The sequence below is a fragment of the Copadichromis virginalis genome, linkage group LG11 (assembly GCF_057382275.1).
Source record: "Copadichromis virginalis isolate Kocher_CV1m ecotype Utaka linkage group LG11, C_Virginalis_male_GT1.1, whole genome shotgun sequence".
In the NCBI taxonomy this organism is placed as follows: domain Eukaryota; kingdom Metazoa; phylum Chordata; class Actinopteri; order Cichliformes; family Cichlidae; genus Copadichromis; species Copadichromis virginalis.
Window position 1 is genome coordinate 32543152 of NC_140628.1, and position 16178 is coordinate 32559329.

The 16178-nt window shown below is 39.1% G+C and overlaps 2 protein-coding genes and 1 long non-coding RNA gene across 3 annotated transcripts; 2 read left to right on the forward strand and 1 right to left on the reverse strand.

Moving 5' to 3' along the window:
• The first annotated feature begins 3564 nt into the window (after nucleotides 1–3564).
• Nucleotides 3565–12263, forward strand: LOC146699122 (C-type lectin domain family 12 member B-like). Its single transcript, XM_085472071.1, has 8 exons — nucleotides 3565–3647; nucleotides 8105–8182; nucleotides 8445–8543; nucleotides 8926–9012; nucleotides 9089–9253; nucleotides 9385–9548; nucleotides 9700–9812; nucleotides 9929–12263. The coding sequence occupies exons 1-8, from the start codon at nucleotides 3581–3583 to the stop codon at nucleotides 10044–10046; spliced, it is 891 nt and encodes a 296-aa protein (XP_085328197.1). The 5' UTR covers nucleotides 3565–3580; the 3' UTR covers nucleotides 10047–12263.
• An 885-nt stretch (nucleotides 12264–13148) lies between these two features.
• LOC146699123 (uncharacterized) lies at nucleotides 13149–13725 on the reverse strand. Its single transcript, XM_085472078.1, has 3 exons — nucleotides 13667–13725; nucleotides 13469–13586; nucleotides 13149–13337 (listed from the first exon to the last, which is right to left on the reverse strand). The coding sequence occupies exons 1-3, from the start codon at nucleotides 13712–13714 to the stop codon at nucleotides 13177–13179; spliced, it is 327 nt and encodes a 108-aa protein (XP_085328204.1). The 5' UTR covers nucleotides 13715–13725; the 3' UTR covers nucleotides 13149–13176.
• A 7-nt stretch (nucleotides 13726–13732) lies between these two features.
• Nucleotides 13733–14693, forward strand: LOC146699124 (uncharacterized). The gene is made up of 2 exons (XR_014922772.1): nucleotides 13733–14383; nucleotides 14498–14693. It is a non-coding gene; the product is annotated as an uncharacterized LOC146699124 (long non-coding RNA).
• Nucleotides 14694–16178: the final 1485 nt, after the last annotated feature.

The window sequence follows — 16178 nt, forward strand, 5'->3', positions numbered from 1 at the left end:
TTTTGATTTCACTCTGGTGCTCCTGAAATCCCTCTATCAAGAGTTCTTGCTCTGCCGCGGTGAAATACTGGGCGCGCTCCTTCGCCATTTTCGCCAACCAATCAGCGGGTTGCCGATCACTGTTTCTGCTATCATGCGTATCCCCTTTTACGGCACCCAGTGATCGCACATTACTTCATCCAGCTGTACTAATCGTCAACAGCAGGTGTGTTCGGGGAACCGGATTAGCGCGCTCACGGTTAGCGCGATGGTTTGGTCTTGGATGTTTCATTTGATCTTGGATGTAGTAAGCGACGTACAAAGCACAGGGCCCAGGTTTACGTATAGTTTTGCCCTTGTTTTTATTATTTATCGTTCACTGTAAATAAACTCACTTGCATCACCGCCACTGTCTGTCCTCATTCACTTCCCAGCACGACTGCTGCCCCAGTCGTGACATTTAATCATTGTGTTTCATACAAAACCCACAAAAATCTTAAGAGTATGAATACATTTAACTGCCGTTTATGCTAGATAAGAAGACTAGATGTGTTAAATCGTGTCCATCAGTAGTAATGTGCCGGGGAATTCTTTTACTAATCATGGTCATTCTACTATTCTTTGAATATAGTTTAAAAATTACATTCATTTGCAATCTGTGTGTAAAGTAAAAGTAAAATGTGACTTTTTGTTTGTTTTAATGTTTTGTTTGGGGGGTTTTGTGTGTTTGCCTTTTGTTTGTATTTTTTAATATAAATGAACTTTTAATGAAAACTAATCTCAACTTAGCACAAGCTTATTAGAAAAGCTGACGAGAACTAACTGTAGAAAACCAGAATCTTAGGCATAAAAATAAGCAGCTGGAGACATAACTGAAGAAATGCGAAACAGGATGACATCATGGAATAAGTTCAGTGTTAGTCGAGCTCAGTGGAGCATTGATGCCTGCTGTCCCAAAGAAAACAACACTATTTTCCAAATCAATTGGCTAAAAGACATAATTTTGGGTAATGGTAATTGCATATTGTTCAGCTGGTGTGTGTGCGTGCATGTGAGCGCGTGTACGTGTGTGTTTATGAAAGTTTACAATTAATTCACAAAGTTCATAATTATAGAAGAAGTTTTACTGTACACAGAGTAGGTCTGCTGACGGCATTTAATACAACACAGAGTAAGATCTAAATTGGCACTCTGTGGTTTTTCCATTTGTGTCACTAAAGGTTTCTGCAGTGCAGTTTGTATACTGTATTGTATTGTATCTTTATTTGTTTCAGACATATAAAACAAAAAACAATATATACACACTACATATATTTTCATTTACAGATACGAATATATATGTAGATATACACACACACACGTATGTGTTCAGATAAACAAAAAATATATAATGAAATAAAGCAAAATCGTCTGACATAATGTAACAATGTTTGGTCTGAAAAGGAGTAGGAAGAAGTATGAACATACTTATTAATTCCTACCCCTGCTCAACATCTTATTGATCCCACATAATTCACCCAATTCCCATCATACTGAGTTTCTGTTCCCTGTATTGATGCTGTTTGGCCAACGGAGGGCGATGAGTTACTTCACAACAAGAAGGCTGTTGTCTGAAATATCTGTATTCTGGTATTTTTGTGTTTTTATATATCTGTATCTGACCGTATTCTTAGCTTAAGTGCATTATATTGAATCACGTTACTGTCACAATATTGTGGAATTTTGACAAAGGTTTCTAATCAAGCCAATAACAACACTGTTCAAGCTGCACATATTTAATTAAGATGGGGAAGAAGAGCTGTCCTCTATATCTGTACTCTTCATTCACTCATACTGTTCACATCAAGCACAGAGCTGCAAGGAAGCTTATTAGTACAGTCCCACGTTGTGCATATTACACATATTGTTGGTCAAATCAAGTTCACTGTTTTTTGGTTGTTTTTTGTTTTGGTGGTTGTTTTGTTTTTTTTGTTTTTTGTGTGCATACTTAATAAACATACATAAATACATGCTAAGAAGATTTAAGGTGGTTCTGAGTGCAAAAAGGTGCCCGACATGGTACTAGCATCACTAAGTCTCTGGAGTGTGTGTGTGTGTGTGTGCAAAAGAATACACAGTGTAAAGTTCAAACATGCTGTAGGACAAGTTGTTTTTTTCAGCCAAAAGCAGAAGCTGGCCTATGCAACAGTGCAACATCGCTTATTGGTGGCAGTGACATCTTCTACCACACAATGACTGAATTACATTTTAAAAACAGAACAACTGCTGTGAAGTATGGTTGGGTGTGAGGGAGTTATAGATATAAGATCAACCATTTGATGGAAGAAGTGCTTCTGTAACTGTTAGAATGAAGATGTGCAGTTTCTGTCCAAAGTAATTGATGGAAATCAGTAAGCTGTGGTGAACCATGAACCAGTGGATTATGCAAACTTCAGAAATCTAATGGCTAGCCTAAGGAGATATTAAGTAAATTAAAACATGGACATTGTAAGCTGTTGCTGCTGTTTGGCCAATAGTGGGCACTGCATTGGTAATCTCTGGCTCTCTTCCATAGTTTGTTTTTTTGTTTTTTTGTCCTGTCTTTGGATGATCGTTGCCCCTCTTGATACTGTTTGAGGTTTCCTCCTCTTAAAAGGGAGTTTTTCTTCCCCACTTGCCATATTGGTCCATTTGACTGACCTTTATTATAATTGTGTATTTATTTGATTAGTTTTTTCGGTTATTACAAACGGGACAAACATGACATGGGAATAGGACAGGGAGAAAAAATAAAAGAAAGAGAGGGAGAGAAAGAAAAACAGAGGGAAGAAGAGATGTGAGAAATGGGGGGAAGAGAAAAAAAGAAAACACCTGGATCACCTGTATGGGGATAAGAAAAAACAGACAAGAAAACAAACAAAAAAAAGCAACATAATAAATACAACACCATCACAATAAACTAGCTAACAGTAGATAACAGTAGATACTAAGTATTACATGTTATTGTGCAGTACACAAGATCGACAGCGCACAATGTGCTTTGAGGTAGCAGCCAAGAAAAGTGTAGCTTGTTTTCTGTGAAAGCCACCTGTGTGCACACCTGTCTGGATCGGCACGCTTGTATTCAAAAGGTTTCTCCATGTAATGATCTGCTAGGGAGTGTGGGGAGCCATAGCCCCGTCCCCCAGGGCATGAAGCAGGTATGGACCACATTATATTTCTGCTTTTCATGCAGTACATGCTGGACCATCACCATATCTGCTAAGATTTAAAAAAAACCACACTGACAAATTGTTGCATTGACAAGGAAAAGTGTCTGTTTGTTTTAAGGTATTACCAAGAAAGGAACAGCTGACAACCGAAGTAAATGAGAACAAGCTGCAGACACTGCCACTGAGTTAAAACTGTTGAATATATATCCTGTCACACCAACGCTGTGAAAAAAAAAAAAAACCTTCTCTGACCTTGCCTATCATCTATATCAGTAAAAAGCAGAAGTTGGACAAAAAGAGAGAAATGAAAGGCGTGGAAACAAATTTTTTTTTATGATTCTTTTTAGTTTTAACACAGTGCTATTTTTTGGTGCACAAGTTATGAGAAGCTCAACAGAAAGACTTCAGCAATGGCAGAGCAGAAGTTTAACAACACACCAGTCAATCTAAAACCTAAAAAGCGATGCCAGTCAGAAGGTAAGCTAAGCTAATGCTATTCCTTCTTCTCCCCTGTGCATCATTCATATTCGATGATTAATTATTTTCTTTTTGATCATTTCCTTGTTCCAAGGGTCACCATGTGTAAATACCATACAATTGTAATTTCTGATCATGCACCAGTGCGGGTTGATATCTCATTTCCAATGTGTGCGCAAGGCAATGGTTCTGGAAATTTGATTCAGCATTAATGTAAGATGAGTTTTGAAAATTCATTTGCAAGTTGAATACCACATCAAGCTTTTTCTAGAAATGAATAACACTCCAGATGTTTCAAAATCTAAAATTTGGGAGTCACTAAAGGCATATTTGCAGGACCAAATTATTTCTTTTTCTACTTATAAGAATAAAAAGCAAAATGAACAGCTTCGAGAACTGACAGAGCTTATAGCAAACATTGACACACAATATGCCACCAGCCAAATGCAGAGGGTACTGCTTCAGTCTGAATTTGACACCCTCTCAATTAAAGAAACCAAGAAGCTTTTCACTTAGACAAAGACATCATGTATATGAGCATTGTGAAAAAACATCATCTTTTCACATCAGCTTCGTCAATCCACTACAGCCCAATCTATACCCCACTTACAGTTAGACACAGGTAAGATAGTAACACACCCTGACGGAATTAATGCTGCTTTCAAGCTATTTGATCAGGATCTCTATACTTCCTGCACTGATTATCCAGAGTTGGACTTGGATTCTCTTGATTCTCAGCAGGGGCCCAAGCGGTTGGTAGGGACGGAGGTTACAGGTCGTAACTTAGTCTCTCTGAGGGAAGAGATTGTCTGTTCCCCCAGGACATTTAAGGACTCTGGTGGCCCCCCTTCACTATCACTACCACCATGTTACAACCTGTCTAGGGCCAGGCAATAACATGAGCGAGACACCCCCCCCCCCCCAAGACCCAATCAGCGACAGGAAGCAAATCCGTTCTTTATAATGTGATTTATTTACAAAGTGATAAAAAGAGGGACAACAAAGCAGGAGTGTCAACACTTCAGGGTGAGCCAAGGCCAAGATAATAAACAAAACAAATCTAAACTGATTCCCACACCACTGACCTAACCAAAACAAAAACCATAAATAAAGACTGCGTCTAACCTCCTCAACTAATTCAAAACAGGAGAAAACTGGTGATCAAAAGAAACAGCAGCTCACCCCTACCCATTCCACTTCCACAACTGTCAAGATAGCACTGCAGCCAGCGGCTGCCACAGGTATACCGCTGGGTCATGAGGAGAAATGCGAGAACCTCCCCCGCCGCGGCATTACAGCCTCATTTTAACGGGCGGGTCCTGCTGCTGGAACCAGTCACGACGGAGTTGTACATCCACGCACCAATCGAAGCAGGGCCCTGGCGCAGCTGAAAGAACAAACGGATACATTGACTGCACAAAATAAACACATAAAATGCAAATTCGTAACAACCATCACTACCACCATCACTAACACCATCACTACAACCTTTATTGCAGTCCTAGCTCAGTCAGTAGTTCTGTTAGTAGCTCAGTCATAAGCTTTGTCACCGGTTCAGGCTCCTGCATTGTCACCCGCCCAGTTACTTGTTCAGTTCTTGGCTCAGACATCAACTCTGTCTCCAGGTCACTCATTAGTTCAGTCACCAGTGTAGTCATGTACTCAGCCATCTGTGTACATGATGTCCCATCTGCTTTTCAGGCTGCAGCCCGAGCTGGGTGTCTGTCTCACGCAGCACAAACTAACTTCACCTCAGCCAGAGGGTTTCCGTACCATCTGGCCGTTTGTCTGTTCCAGCTGGGGGTTTATGAGAACCCAGCCAGCATCATGTCAAGTTAGCTGGGGGTTCTGGAGAGCCCAGCCAGCATCAAGCCATGTCAGCTGGGAGTTCTGGAGAGCCCAGCCAGCATCAACCCAAGTCAGCTGGGGGTTCTGGAGAGCTTGGACAGCATCACGCCACGTTAGTTGGCGGTTCAGGAGAACAGTTTTATCCAGGTGCTTTGTCTCAGCCACAGGACTCCATTCTGTCTGGTCCTAGTCCTGGTCCTGCCTCATCTGGTCCAGCGGTTGCCATGGCACCACCTCGACCATGTCTAGCTCAGCGTGGTCGGCCACCTTCCTGTCTTCTGGCTGGACTTTTTCACTGGTCCAGACAGCCTTCAGACCTGTGTCACCACCGCCGCCTTCCACGCAGCCGGCCTCCGGACCTGTTTTGTTTCCGCCGCCTTCGGCTCGGCCGGCTTCCAGACCTGCTCTGTCGCCGCCACTGCCTTTCATGTGGTCGACCTCTCTCCTGTGTCCAGGCTGCTTCTGCTTTCCACGCAGTCGGCCCCTGGAACGTCTGGACTTTAGAGTTCTGTGCTGCCGTCCCCCGGGTTGACCATCTGAACTACTGAATTATGGATTTTGTGCTTTTGGTCTCCAGAGGTGTTTTTGGACTCTTGTACTCCTGTCTGGAGATCCAGATTTTTATTTTTGTCATGTCTGTGTATTTATCCTCCAGTGTTCAGAGTCGTATCGTCCCTTATTGCTGTGTGTTACTCTCCCGGTGCTTCCTCCTGATCTTAGATCTCCCAGTATAGTTTTGTTTTGTATGCTTTTCCCCTGCCAGCAAATTAAGTCACTGCCTCCGTTAGTCCTGCATTTGGGTCCTTCCCTGCTTGCCTTCACACAGCACATTCACCATGACAGACGGCAGCATTGGGAGCAAAAATAAGTGAGATCACCAGGAGAAATACTATTCACAAGTGCTCTTTGTATGCAGATGACCTCCTTTTGTACATTACAGACCCAGAGGCATCAAATCCTTCAGCTCTGGACCTCATTGGATCCTTTGGCCGTCTGTCTGGTTAAAGATTAACCCTAGCTAAAAGTACACTGTTTCCTATTAATCATCTGCAAAGGAGGCTGATTACTCAACCTTTCATTTTACATTGAAACACTCCTTATTCACCTTTTTAGACAAAAATTTACCCCTATATTAGAGAAAACAAAATCAGATTTGGCACGCTGGTTAGTATCACCCATCTCTTTTGCTCAGCGGGTCAGCAATATTAAAATGTTAGTCCTGCCTCGATTCATGTATCTCTTCCAGATGATAAACCTTTTTCAACCATTTAGATGGACTCATATCATCTTTCATTTGAGACAAAAAAGTTCCAAGAATCCGTAAACCCCTTTTACAGTGTGCTAAGTCGGAAGGGGGCTTGGCCCTACCAAACGTTATGTATTATTATTGGTCTGCCAATATTGTGAACTTATCCACCTGGATGTGGGCTTTTAGGGAAGGCACTGAGCCACTTTGGTCCACCATGGAGCTACATGGAAATCTCACTACATCCCTTGTTGGAATAATGTGTTCAAGCCTACCAGTCAGTCGCAATGTTAATTTTAAAAATCCTGTGGTTAAAAACTCTCTTAATGTTTGGTTTCAGTGTCGACAACATTTCGGTCTGGGGTGATCGCTTGTCTGCTTCCCTATTGCGTCAAGTCATCTTTTTTTTTTACCAGCTTTTACCAGCTTTTTACCAGATGCAGGGTTTGAGGTTTGGTGCAGTAGGGGAATTATCTGTTTCTCTAAATTTGTTTGTTAAAGGATCATTTTTACCTTTTGAAATGTTATCTAAAGATTTTGGAATCCCAAAGACTCACTTCTTTAGATACCTAAAAGTCCATAGCTTTGCAGTTAAACATTTCACTTCTTATCCAAATCTACCTACTGATTGTCTGCTTGAGGACTGTCTGCAATTTATATATATATTTATATATCTATATATATATATCACTCAAATACATAGCATGCTGCAGGATACAAAGGTGGACTTCTTGTCCAAAGACAGACACGGTTGTCTTTGACAGATTTGTTCACATAGTAGTAATTCTTGTTTGTGTGCATATATTATACATTTTCCTGCATCCCTGCAAAGCCAATGTTTGTAATCGCAACTCCAGGTAAACTTTTCTATTTTTTTTTTAATGGAAAATTATAAATAAAATTGTCAAAAGAAATACGGTCAATCAACAAAAGCTATTTTCAAACTCAGGTTGTAAATCATGTAAATGAATGCCTAGATCTTTATGTTTTAATCATTTCAGTACATTTCTTTTACTGTTTTTTTACTGTAATAGTAAATGCAAAAAAACCCCTGACAAAAGACAAGTAAGATGTTGAGCTTACTAAAAGTGCTTGCACAAAAGACAAAATTTCCCTTGATAATGCAAGGTGAGGGTCTAAACCTCAACAAACAATCAAAAACTTTTGTGCATTGCAAATAATCAAAATATGCTTTGGAAAATTGTGGTTACTTAGTAACTAATTAATTCCAAATACCCTTTAACCAACAAAACAAATCATATTACTCAGATTAACTAACCTTTCTTAACCAGGCATTTCTTTTTTACCTGCCATTTAAACAGTCTTTGTCTTCTGTTACAACATTGTCATTCAATTTTTTCAGTTAAAACGAAGGAAAACAGCATGTTTGAAGAAATGAACATGAACAATAAAGAAACTAAACGAACTTCTGACACAAATGGTGAGTTATACAAAGCAAATGCAAAACCACTACTTTTACTACAAGGCATCATGCAAAGTACTAAACAGCCTGTCTTACAAACTGGAAGGGTAGAAAATTTGGTGCCTCATAATCTGCAAATGACAGTGACCTCAACAGAAAAACAATAGTTTTTTTGTTAGTCACTTTAACTAACAAACTAGACTTGACATCCACCAAATTATTCACATTGACTACCTTTTTTTTTCTTGCCATGAAATCATTCTTTGTCTTCTGCTACAAGGTTACCCTTTAAGTCTTTCAGTACGAAGGCAGGAAGAAAATTTATATGAAGAAATGAACGTGAAAAACAAAGGAACTAAACAACCATCTGACACAAATGGTGAGTTATACAAAGACAATACAAAACTGCTACTTTTACGACAGGAACTGATATGAAACTTGCTTAGAAACTGGAAGTGTGCTGTTGGCATTTTCCTTACAAGAGCTTAATGACAACATCCTCTCAAATCACATTTTGATATGTACAGGATTCACTGTTATTGAAGTTTGATCCATAATATGGGCTTCACCTTGGTTTTGCCTCTGAACTTTTTCAAACAGATTTTTCTGTTTTTCCCTAGACAATAACAAAAAAGTTCATTAATTAGAATGGTTTTATGATTATAAAAAGCCAATTGATGATTTTAAGTTGACACAAGCAATTTAGAATCTTAAAAGTAAGAATTAGTTTGATTGCTATAATAAGTATTTATTTCTCCTAGATAAGCAGTGTGCATGTATAAAATCTTGTACATCAGTAACCATTTGCTGGGGTATTCTGTTACTGATCATGGCCCTTCGCATCTATTGTGAGTATAACTTTTAAAATTAGTTCATCTGCAATGTGTGTGTAAAGCCAAAGAAGTGTTACGTTTTGTTTTTCAGTTACCACATTGTTAATTCATAAGAACAAAGACTTATTGAGGAGTCAACTCAACTGGACAAACACCTCCACTGCCTTTGAAACACAGATCAGAGACCTCATTGCAGAAAACCAGAACCTAACAGAACAAATAAAACTCATGAAGATGGAGCTCAGTCTTGGTCCAGGTCAGTGCAGTGTTGATGCCTACTGTCCCAAAGAAAATAACAGTAGGCTCCAAATCTATCAGCTACAAAAATAGGTCATGTCAAATAAATGTGCACTGATGATCTTTATTAAGTGATTTTTATGCTTGCAGAAAAGGCATGCAAAGCTTGTCAGGAGGGCTGGCTTCCCTTTGAGTCAAACTGCTTTGCAATTAATGATGCTGAACCTCATGAGCAGAAAACCTGGAAAGAAGCTCGAGAAAACTGCAAAGGAAAGATTTCCGATTTGGCTGTTGTAATTAATGCAACAGAAAAGGTAATAAGAACTGTGGCTCATTAGCAAAAATGTATTTAACAAAAATACATTTTCTTTTGATCTAAATACACTCTGTGTCGCAGTGTTTTAAGCAAACGATCTAAATACTCAAACTAATTTGAGTATTTCTGATAACTTTCTCTTTCATCAGAAATATATCAGTGACAAAAGCTGGAAGAGTTCAGGAGAAAATGGATACTGGATCGGTCTGAGAGCTGAAGGTGGGAAATGGACATGGGTGGATGGAAGTTATCTGACTGATAAGTAAGAGAAACTTTGAATCAATAACAATTTAAAAATATTTTTCCAAATCTGGGATGAATCAATTTTGTTTTATATTAATAATTATCAGCTTTAATCAAACTTGTTTTTTTCTTCAGCTCCTGGATTCAGCAGCCTCCTTCTGATGGTCTCTGTGTAATTTCTGTCCAAAACGAAGGATTTAAATCAGTGAACTGTGACCAGAAGAAACAATGGATTTGTAAAAAGAGACCCTAACTGTTTGAATTAGCACATTTAAACTTCAAATTACTTTTCCAATCTGTAAATATAATTGCATATAAGCAAATAGCCTGCTACACTACTGTGGAGAAGGAATGCTTGCCAATCCGGTGGTAGATCAACTCCCTTCGTTATTCCCTTCTGGGCCGCCCTCTCACCCTCTTTTCACTAGAGGTCTACTATCTATGAGCAACTGGTTCTGGGCTGTTTTGATAACATGACGAAAGCATACTAAGGGTTGCATAAATTATAAGTCACGCCTCTGCTAGTTTCTGTTTCTGATAGAAATAAAGATTATTGTTAAAGGTTCAGTGTGTGGCAGGAATTGGACTTAAACATACAGGAAAAGGGAAAAAAGGAACAAACTGAAAAGCAGCTTCACTGATGAACACAAACCAAGTACAAAATAATGAAGGTCAAACACAGATACCAAAAACTGTCACTCTATCAAGGACCCCATCAAAGTTGGAGGAATACAGAATGCACACAGCAAAAGGGAAACATGACAAGTTACGACTGAGATAATATTTACACCGAGATGATAATGAGGCAAAAGGCAAAGGGTAGGGGGACAGCTGACACTAATCACAGATAATGGGACAGGAAGTAGAACCAAAACCAAAGACATACGAACTTGACACAGTGACAGATGATAGCAAACACCGAGATAAAAGTGGATTGACAGGTAATTCACTTATCAACTATGCAATCAGGGAACTAAAGGCACAGATCACAAAACCAATCATAAGTCCCAGGAACCAAAACATAACACCCAAACCAGAAGTCTAAATAATAGAGAATATAGAACCAAACATACAAGATCCGGGTGGTTAGCACTGTTGCCTCACAGCAAGAAGGTCCTGAATTCGACTCAGAGAAAGCCGTTTTCTGTGTAATGCGAGACAAATTTCTTTAATATCAAAGAATGCTGTCAATGTGATTTTAAAGAAATTCAGTGTTCTGTCATTGTGCTGTTTATTATTGCTGGCACCAGAAAACCGCCGCTGAATAAATCCTGGATTTTTATACACTTCAAATTCTGCAAATAAGTGTCCTCACCAGAAAAACTATAGCATCAGTTATTTAGTATCTTTAAACCACCATAATAGATTTGATTTATTAACTTTTCATTAACCAGGCTGTTTTTTTTTTCATGTCCTGAAAATATTATGTGTCTTCTGTTAGAAAGATGTAAACACGTGTATTTTATATGGTTGCACATAAAAGAAATATGTAATGGTGATTTAAATACAATAATTTAATCATTGCATTTCATATAAACTCACACAGCTCTTAAGAGTATGAATACAGTTACTGAAATATGTTTTTGTTTTTTTTCTGCTAGATAAGAAGGCTGGATGCGTTAAATTGTGTCCATCAGTAGTAATGTGCCGGGGAATTCTTTTACTAATCTTGGTCCTCCTACTCTTCTTTGAGTATAGGTTTAAAAATTACTCTTTCATCTGTGTGTAAAGTGTAAAATGTGACTTTTTGTTTGTTTTAATGTTTTGTTTTGGGGTTTTGGGGGGTTTGAAGTTGTTTGTATTAGTTCATAATAATGAACTTTTAATGAAAACTAATCTCAACTTGGTACAAGCCTATTAGAAAAGCTCATGAAACCCAACTGAAGAAAACCAGAACCGTAGGAAGAAAAATAAGGAACTGGAGACAGAGAAGAAACATAACAGAAGAAATACAAAACATGATGACATAATGAGTTCAGTGTTAGTCGATCATAGTGGAGCATTGATGCCTGCTGTCCCAAAGAAATAGCATGTTTGAAATCAATTAGCTACAAAAAGACTTAATACAGTGGAGTATGTGTGAAAAATAGAGATATTATTTATGTTTAGGAAAGTTCACAATTAATGATTATAGGAGAAGTTTTACTGTACACAGAATATGACTGCTGACAGCATTTAGGACAAGACAGAAAAGGATCTAAATTGGCACTGGTTGTTTTTAATTTGTGTCACTAACGGGGTTTTCTTCAGTGCAGTGCAGTTTGTATACTGAGTTTCTGTTCCCTGTATTAATGCTGGGCGGTGCGTTACTTCACATCAAAGAATACTGTAGTCTGAAGTATCAGTATTTTGGTATTTTTGTGTTGTTATATATCTATATCTGACCATAGTCTTAGCTTTAGTGGGTTATATTAAATTAAATTATTGCCACGACATTGTGGAATTTTAATTTTTGATTAAAAAAGTTTTTAATCAAGCCAAGAACAACACTGTTCAAGCTGCCCTAACATGTTTAATCAAGATGAGGAAGAAGGAGGGCTGTCCTCTATATCTGTCACACTGTTCACATCAACCACAGAGAAACACGGGAAGTTCAATTTATTAGTATAGTCTCATGTTGTGCATGTTGTGTTGGTCAAATCAAGTCCACCGTTTTTTGTTTTGATCGTTTGTTTGTTTGTGTTTAATTTGTGTGCATGGTACTAGCATCACTAAGTCGCTTGTGTGTGTGTGTGTGTGTGTGTGTGTGTGTGTGTGTGTGTGTGTGTGTGTGTGTGTGTGTGTGTGTGTGTGAGCTCAGTCTGTGTTATGTTTCCTGTTTTACTTTGAAAGTCCGCGTCTCATGTAAATGCGTCTGGTTTTGCTTCCTTTGTCTCGTTAGGCCTGATTTGCCGCAGCTGTGTTTCCCTCCTGTTACCTATTCCCTGATTGTTCCCTTTGTGTATTTAAGGCCATTGTTTCTCTTAGTGATGGGCAGATGAAGCTTCATGAAGCACTGAAGCGTTTCATCCAATTGGTTCACCCCAACGCGAAGCTTCATGAAGCTTCATTTGCTCTAGCAGGACACCTACTGGATGTAAAAATAATAGCTGGCATGAATTTGAAGAGTGTGGCATTTTGCACACAGCCTGTAAATGTCAACAACAAAAGGAGTGTGTAAAACATGTATATTGTAGTGATGGCAGTATACTGTGTATATTTATAGTGGCAGTATGGGAAATGATTATTTGGAAATGCTTGAAATGGAAATGATCATTTACTGTGAGGTGAGGTGTGGTTGGGGTGTGGACAGTGGTTGTGCTTTTGTAACGTTGAGGTATGGACAGCTACACACTGAGGCTTTGAGCCTCAGTCCTGCCTGTTCACATTTTATTCTGTAAAAACTAAATTTTCACTGCTTTTATGACCTTTTTAGTGGGGAGAACATAGCTAGGATTTAATGATTTAACAAATCTTTTGAATCCTTTGTCCTCCACAATGCTAAATGGCTGGGAGTCCTCAATCACCATGCTGACCAGGTCTTCATCTATTTGAGATTGTTCTCCTGAGGAAAGACAATAAAGATAAAGCACAAATATAAATATCACACACGTAACTTATAACAGTTGTATAATATTGTTATATCATTTAGTAACATTACTGCATCCTATATTATCATTGCATTTGATGGCTCACCTGGTCTTGCTCCACAATCGGTGTACCCCTTATTCTCATGCAAAGCTCTGTAGTGCCTAAGCATGGATGAGGTGTTGCTGTTATATCCCAGCTCCCTGGCACATAGCAAACACTTCACCTTGTACAAAAGTCAAGACAGCTCAACATAAATTGTATTGCACCATCAGTATCATGAAAATACATCTTCTGTAGAAATACCTTGTTGGGAGGAATAAGATCAAAATGTTCCCACACAGGGGAGGACATCCTCCTCTTCTTAGCTGGCTCCATTTTCTCCTGACTTTCCTCACTCTCATAAACCTCCATACGGTCTCCAAACTCTCACTAACCGCAACTCTCCATCAAACACCCACATTTTTGAATGAAGTCTGAGGGGTTTATATCGCTGTCATATCTCGCGGCAAAGTTCGAACCACTTCATGAACCAGTCACGTGGTACAGCCGGGCAGCGAGGCTTCGGACGTCATCATTTTCAGCTCCTCCCATAAATGAAGCAAGCCTCGATACGCGCTTCGCGGAAACGCCCCCTCCATTACTCGACACACGCTCCGAAGCCTCGATACAGAACGTCCCATCACTAGTTTCTCTGTGTCCGTGTTGCGATCTACCCTTATCTAGCTGTGTGGTTGGTCTGTGTAAGTGTATTCTGGAGTCCTAGTTTTATTACCCTTTTGAGTTCAGCATTAAAGCTGTGTTTTGAGTTACTTTCTGTCTCCGGAGTCTGCCCTTTGGATCCTTCTCCTGCCTACACACAGCTGTTTCGTAACAGAAGATCGCGACCAGAACATGGACCCCGCAGACTGTTCCACCTCGGATTTTGAGGCTGAGATGAAGGGGTTGGTTGATTTGCTGGACCGCATCGCTCAGGCCGGGGGGATGGGGGTTATGGGGGGATGGAAGAGATCTGACTGATAAGTAAGAGAAACTTTGAAACAATAAAGATTTAAAATATTTTTCCAAATCTGGGATAAATCAATTTTGTTTTATGTCAATAATTATGAGCTCTAATCAAACTTGTTTTTTCCTCAGCTCCTGGATTCAGCAGCCTCCTCCCTAAATCAGTGAGCTGTGACAAGAAAAACCAATGGATTTGTAAAAAGAGACCCTAATTGTTTGAATTACTTAGACTTCAGAAGACTTTTGTGATCTGTAAATATTACCATGGAAACTTCTACTCAGGTTTTGTTTTTAAATATTACTAAATAAATAAAGTTAATTATAAGGGTTTTTTTTTTATTGTCAAGCTGTTATTATTTATAAGTTACTAATAATTAATATAAAAACAACACCCAGCTCGCCCCTGCAGGCGGTTCATCCTTCACCTCTACCAGAGGCCTGGGAGCTTGAGGGTCCTGCGCAGTATCTTAGCTGTTTCCAGGACTGCGCTCCTCTGGACAGAATCTGGGATCTGCTGGAGCCACTCGCCTAGCTTGGGAGTCACCGCACCTAGTGCTCCGATTACCACTGGGACCACCGTTATCTTCACCCTCCACATCTGCATATCAGCATTTAGAAAAATGCAGCAAAAGGTTTAAAGTGTCACTCAGCTATTGTTCTTTGTGTCACTGAAGTCATTGTACTTTGAAAAGATGCAGTTGGTATAAGTCTATGTAGCTTCTCACGTATCCAGGCCATGGTCATCAAAGGAGCTTGGAAAGAAAAAGGCGGACTTTTCTTGACGTCATTTTACTTGTCATCTGGAAGCTTCTTCAGGTCTAAGACCAAATGGTGGAGAGCCAAGAAGTTTTGGGTGAAACCATTGTGAGACCTTGACTTACCCTATAATGTTACCCATTGAGATCAACTGAGGAAAGGTCTGAGTCTGTGTTAGCGCCCACTCACATCTTGCGTCAGGCGTCATGTTAATATTCCTGTCTTATATTCGAGTTCTTTCTTTTTTAGTTCATTTTTATCAAGTCTGTTTATCTGTGAGAGAGAGAAAACACCCATCCCCTTATGGCATTATTTTTGAGCCACTATTCTGAGTGCACGTAAAAAATAAAAAAAATTGCAGGTGCAAGTGTTGCGGTTTGAGGAGAAATTTATTTTGAGCGAAGTAAATTTGCGTGAACAAAATTCATTGCTGCATGCAAAAAATGTATTTCAGTGTTTGCTATTATCCATACGCACACACAATAGCAGCCCCTCTCGCTCAGTGTTTGCATTTGTGCTCACTCGCAATGTGTTGCTTGCGTTCTCAACATTTCTGCCCGTGCGTGCTCAACGCTTTCTGTACACCATTATATTTGTGCCACAAAACCAGCCAATCACAGACTTGGATGCAAAAAAATCTGATTTACAAAACAAAGCACTTCAACATGAAACATATTATTAAATTCTCTCACCTCCCACATAAAAATAAAAACAAAAATGAAAATAAACTGGGCCATTGTCTAGATAAATAGAAAATACATTAGGAAACAAATTTATCCAGCATTAATGTGCAAATGACAGCAAAAGATGAATATAAAATAAAATAAAGTACAATAAACATTTTTCTATTTTAAAAAGAAAATAATAAAAGGTAAACCACACCATGAGTAAAATTTATGTTCACATGTCACATATGCCAATGACCACACTCTTTATCATTTTCCAAACTTCTCCTTTTTTAGAAAAGTTGGTCAAAATTTGGCTTCTTGATCCATCTGCATAGGTATCCACTGGCTCAGGCTAACATTTGACGTGAGAATTAATCAACCCATCGGAT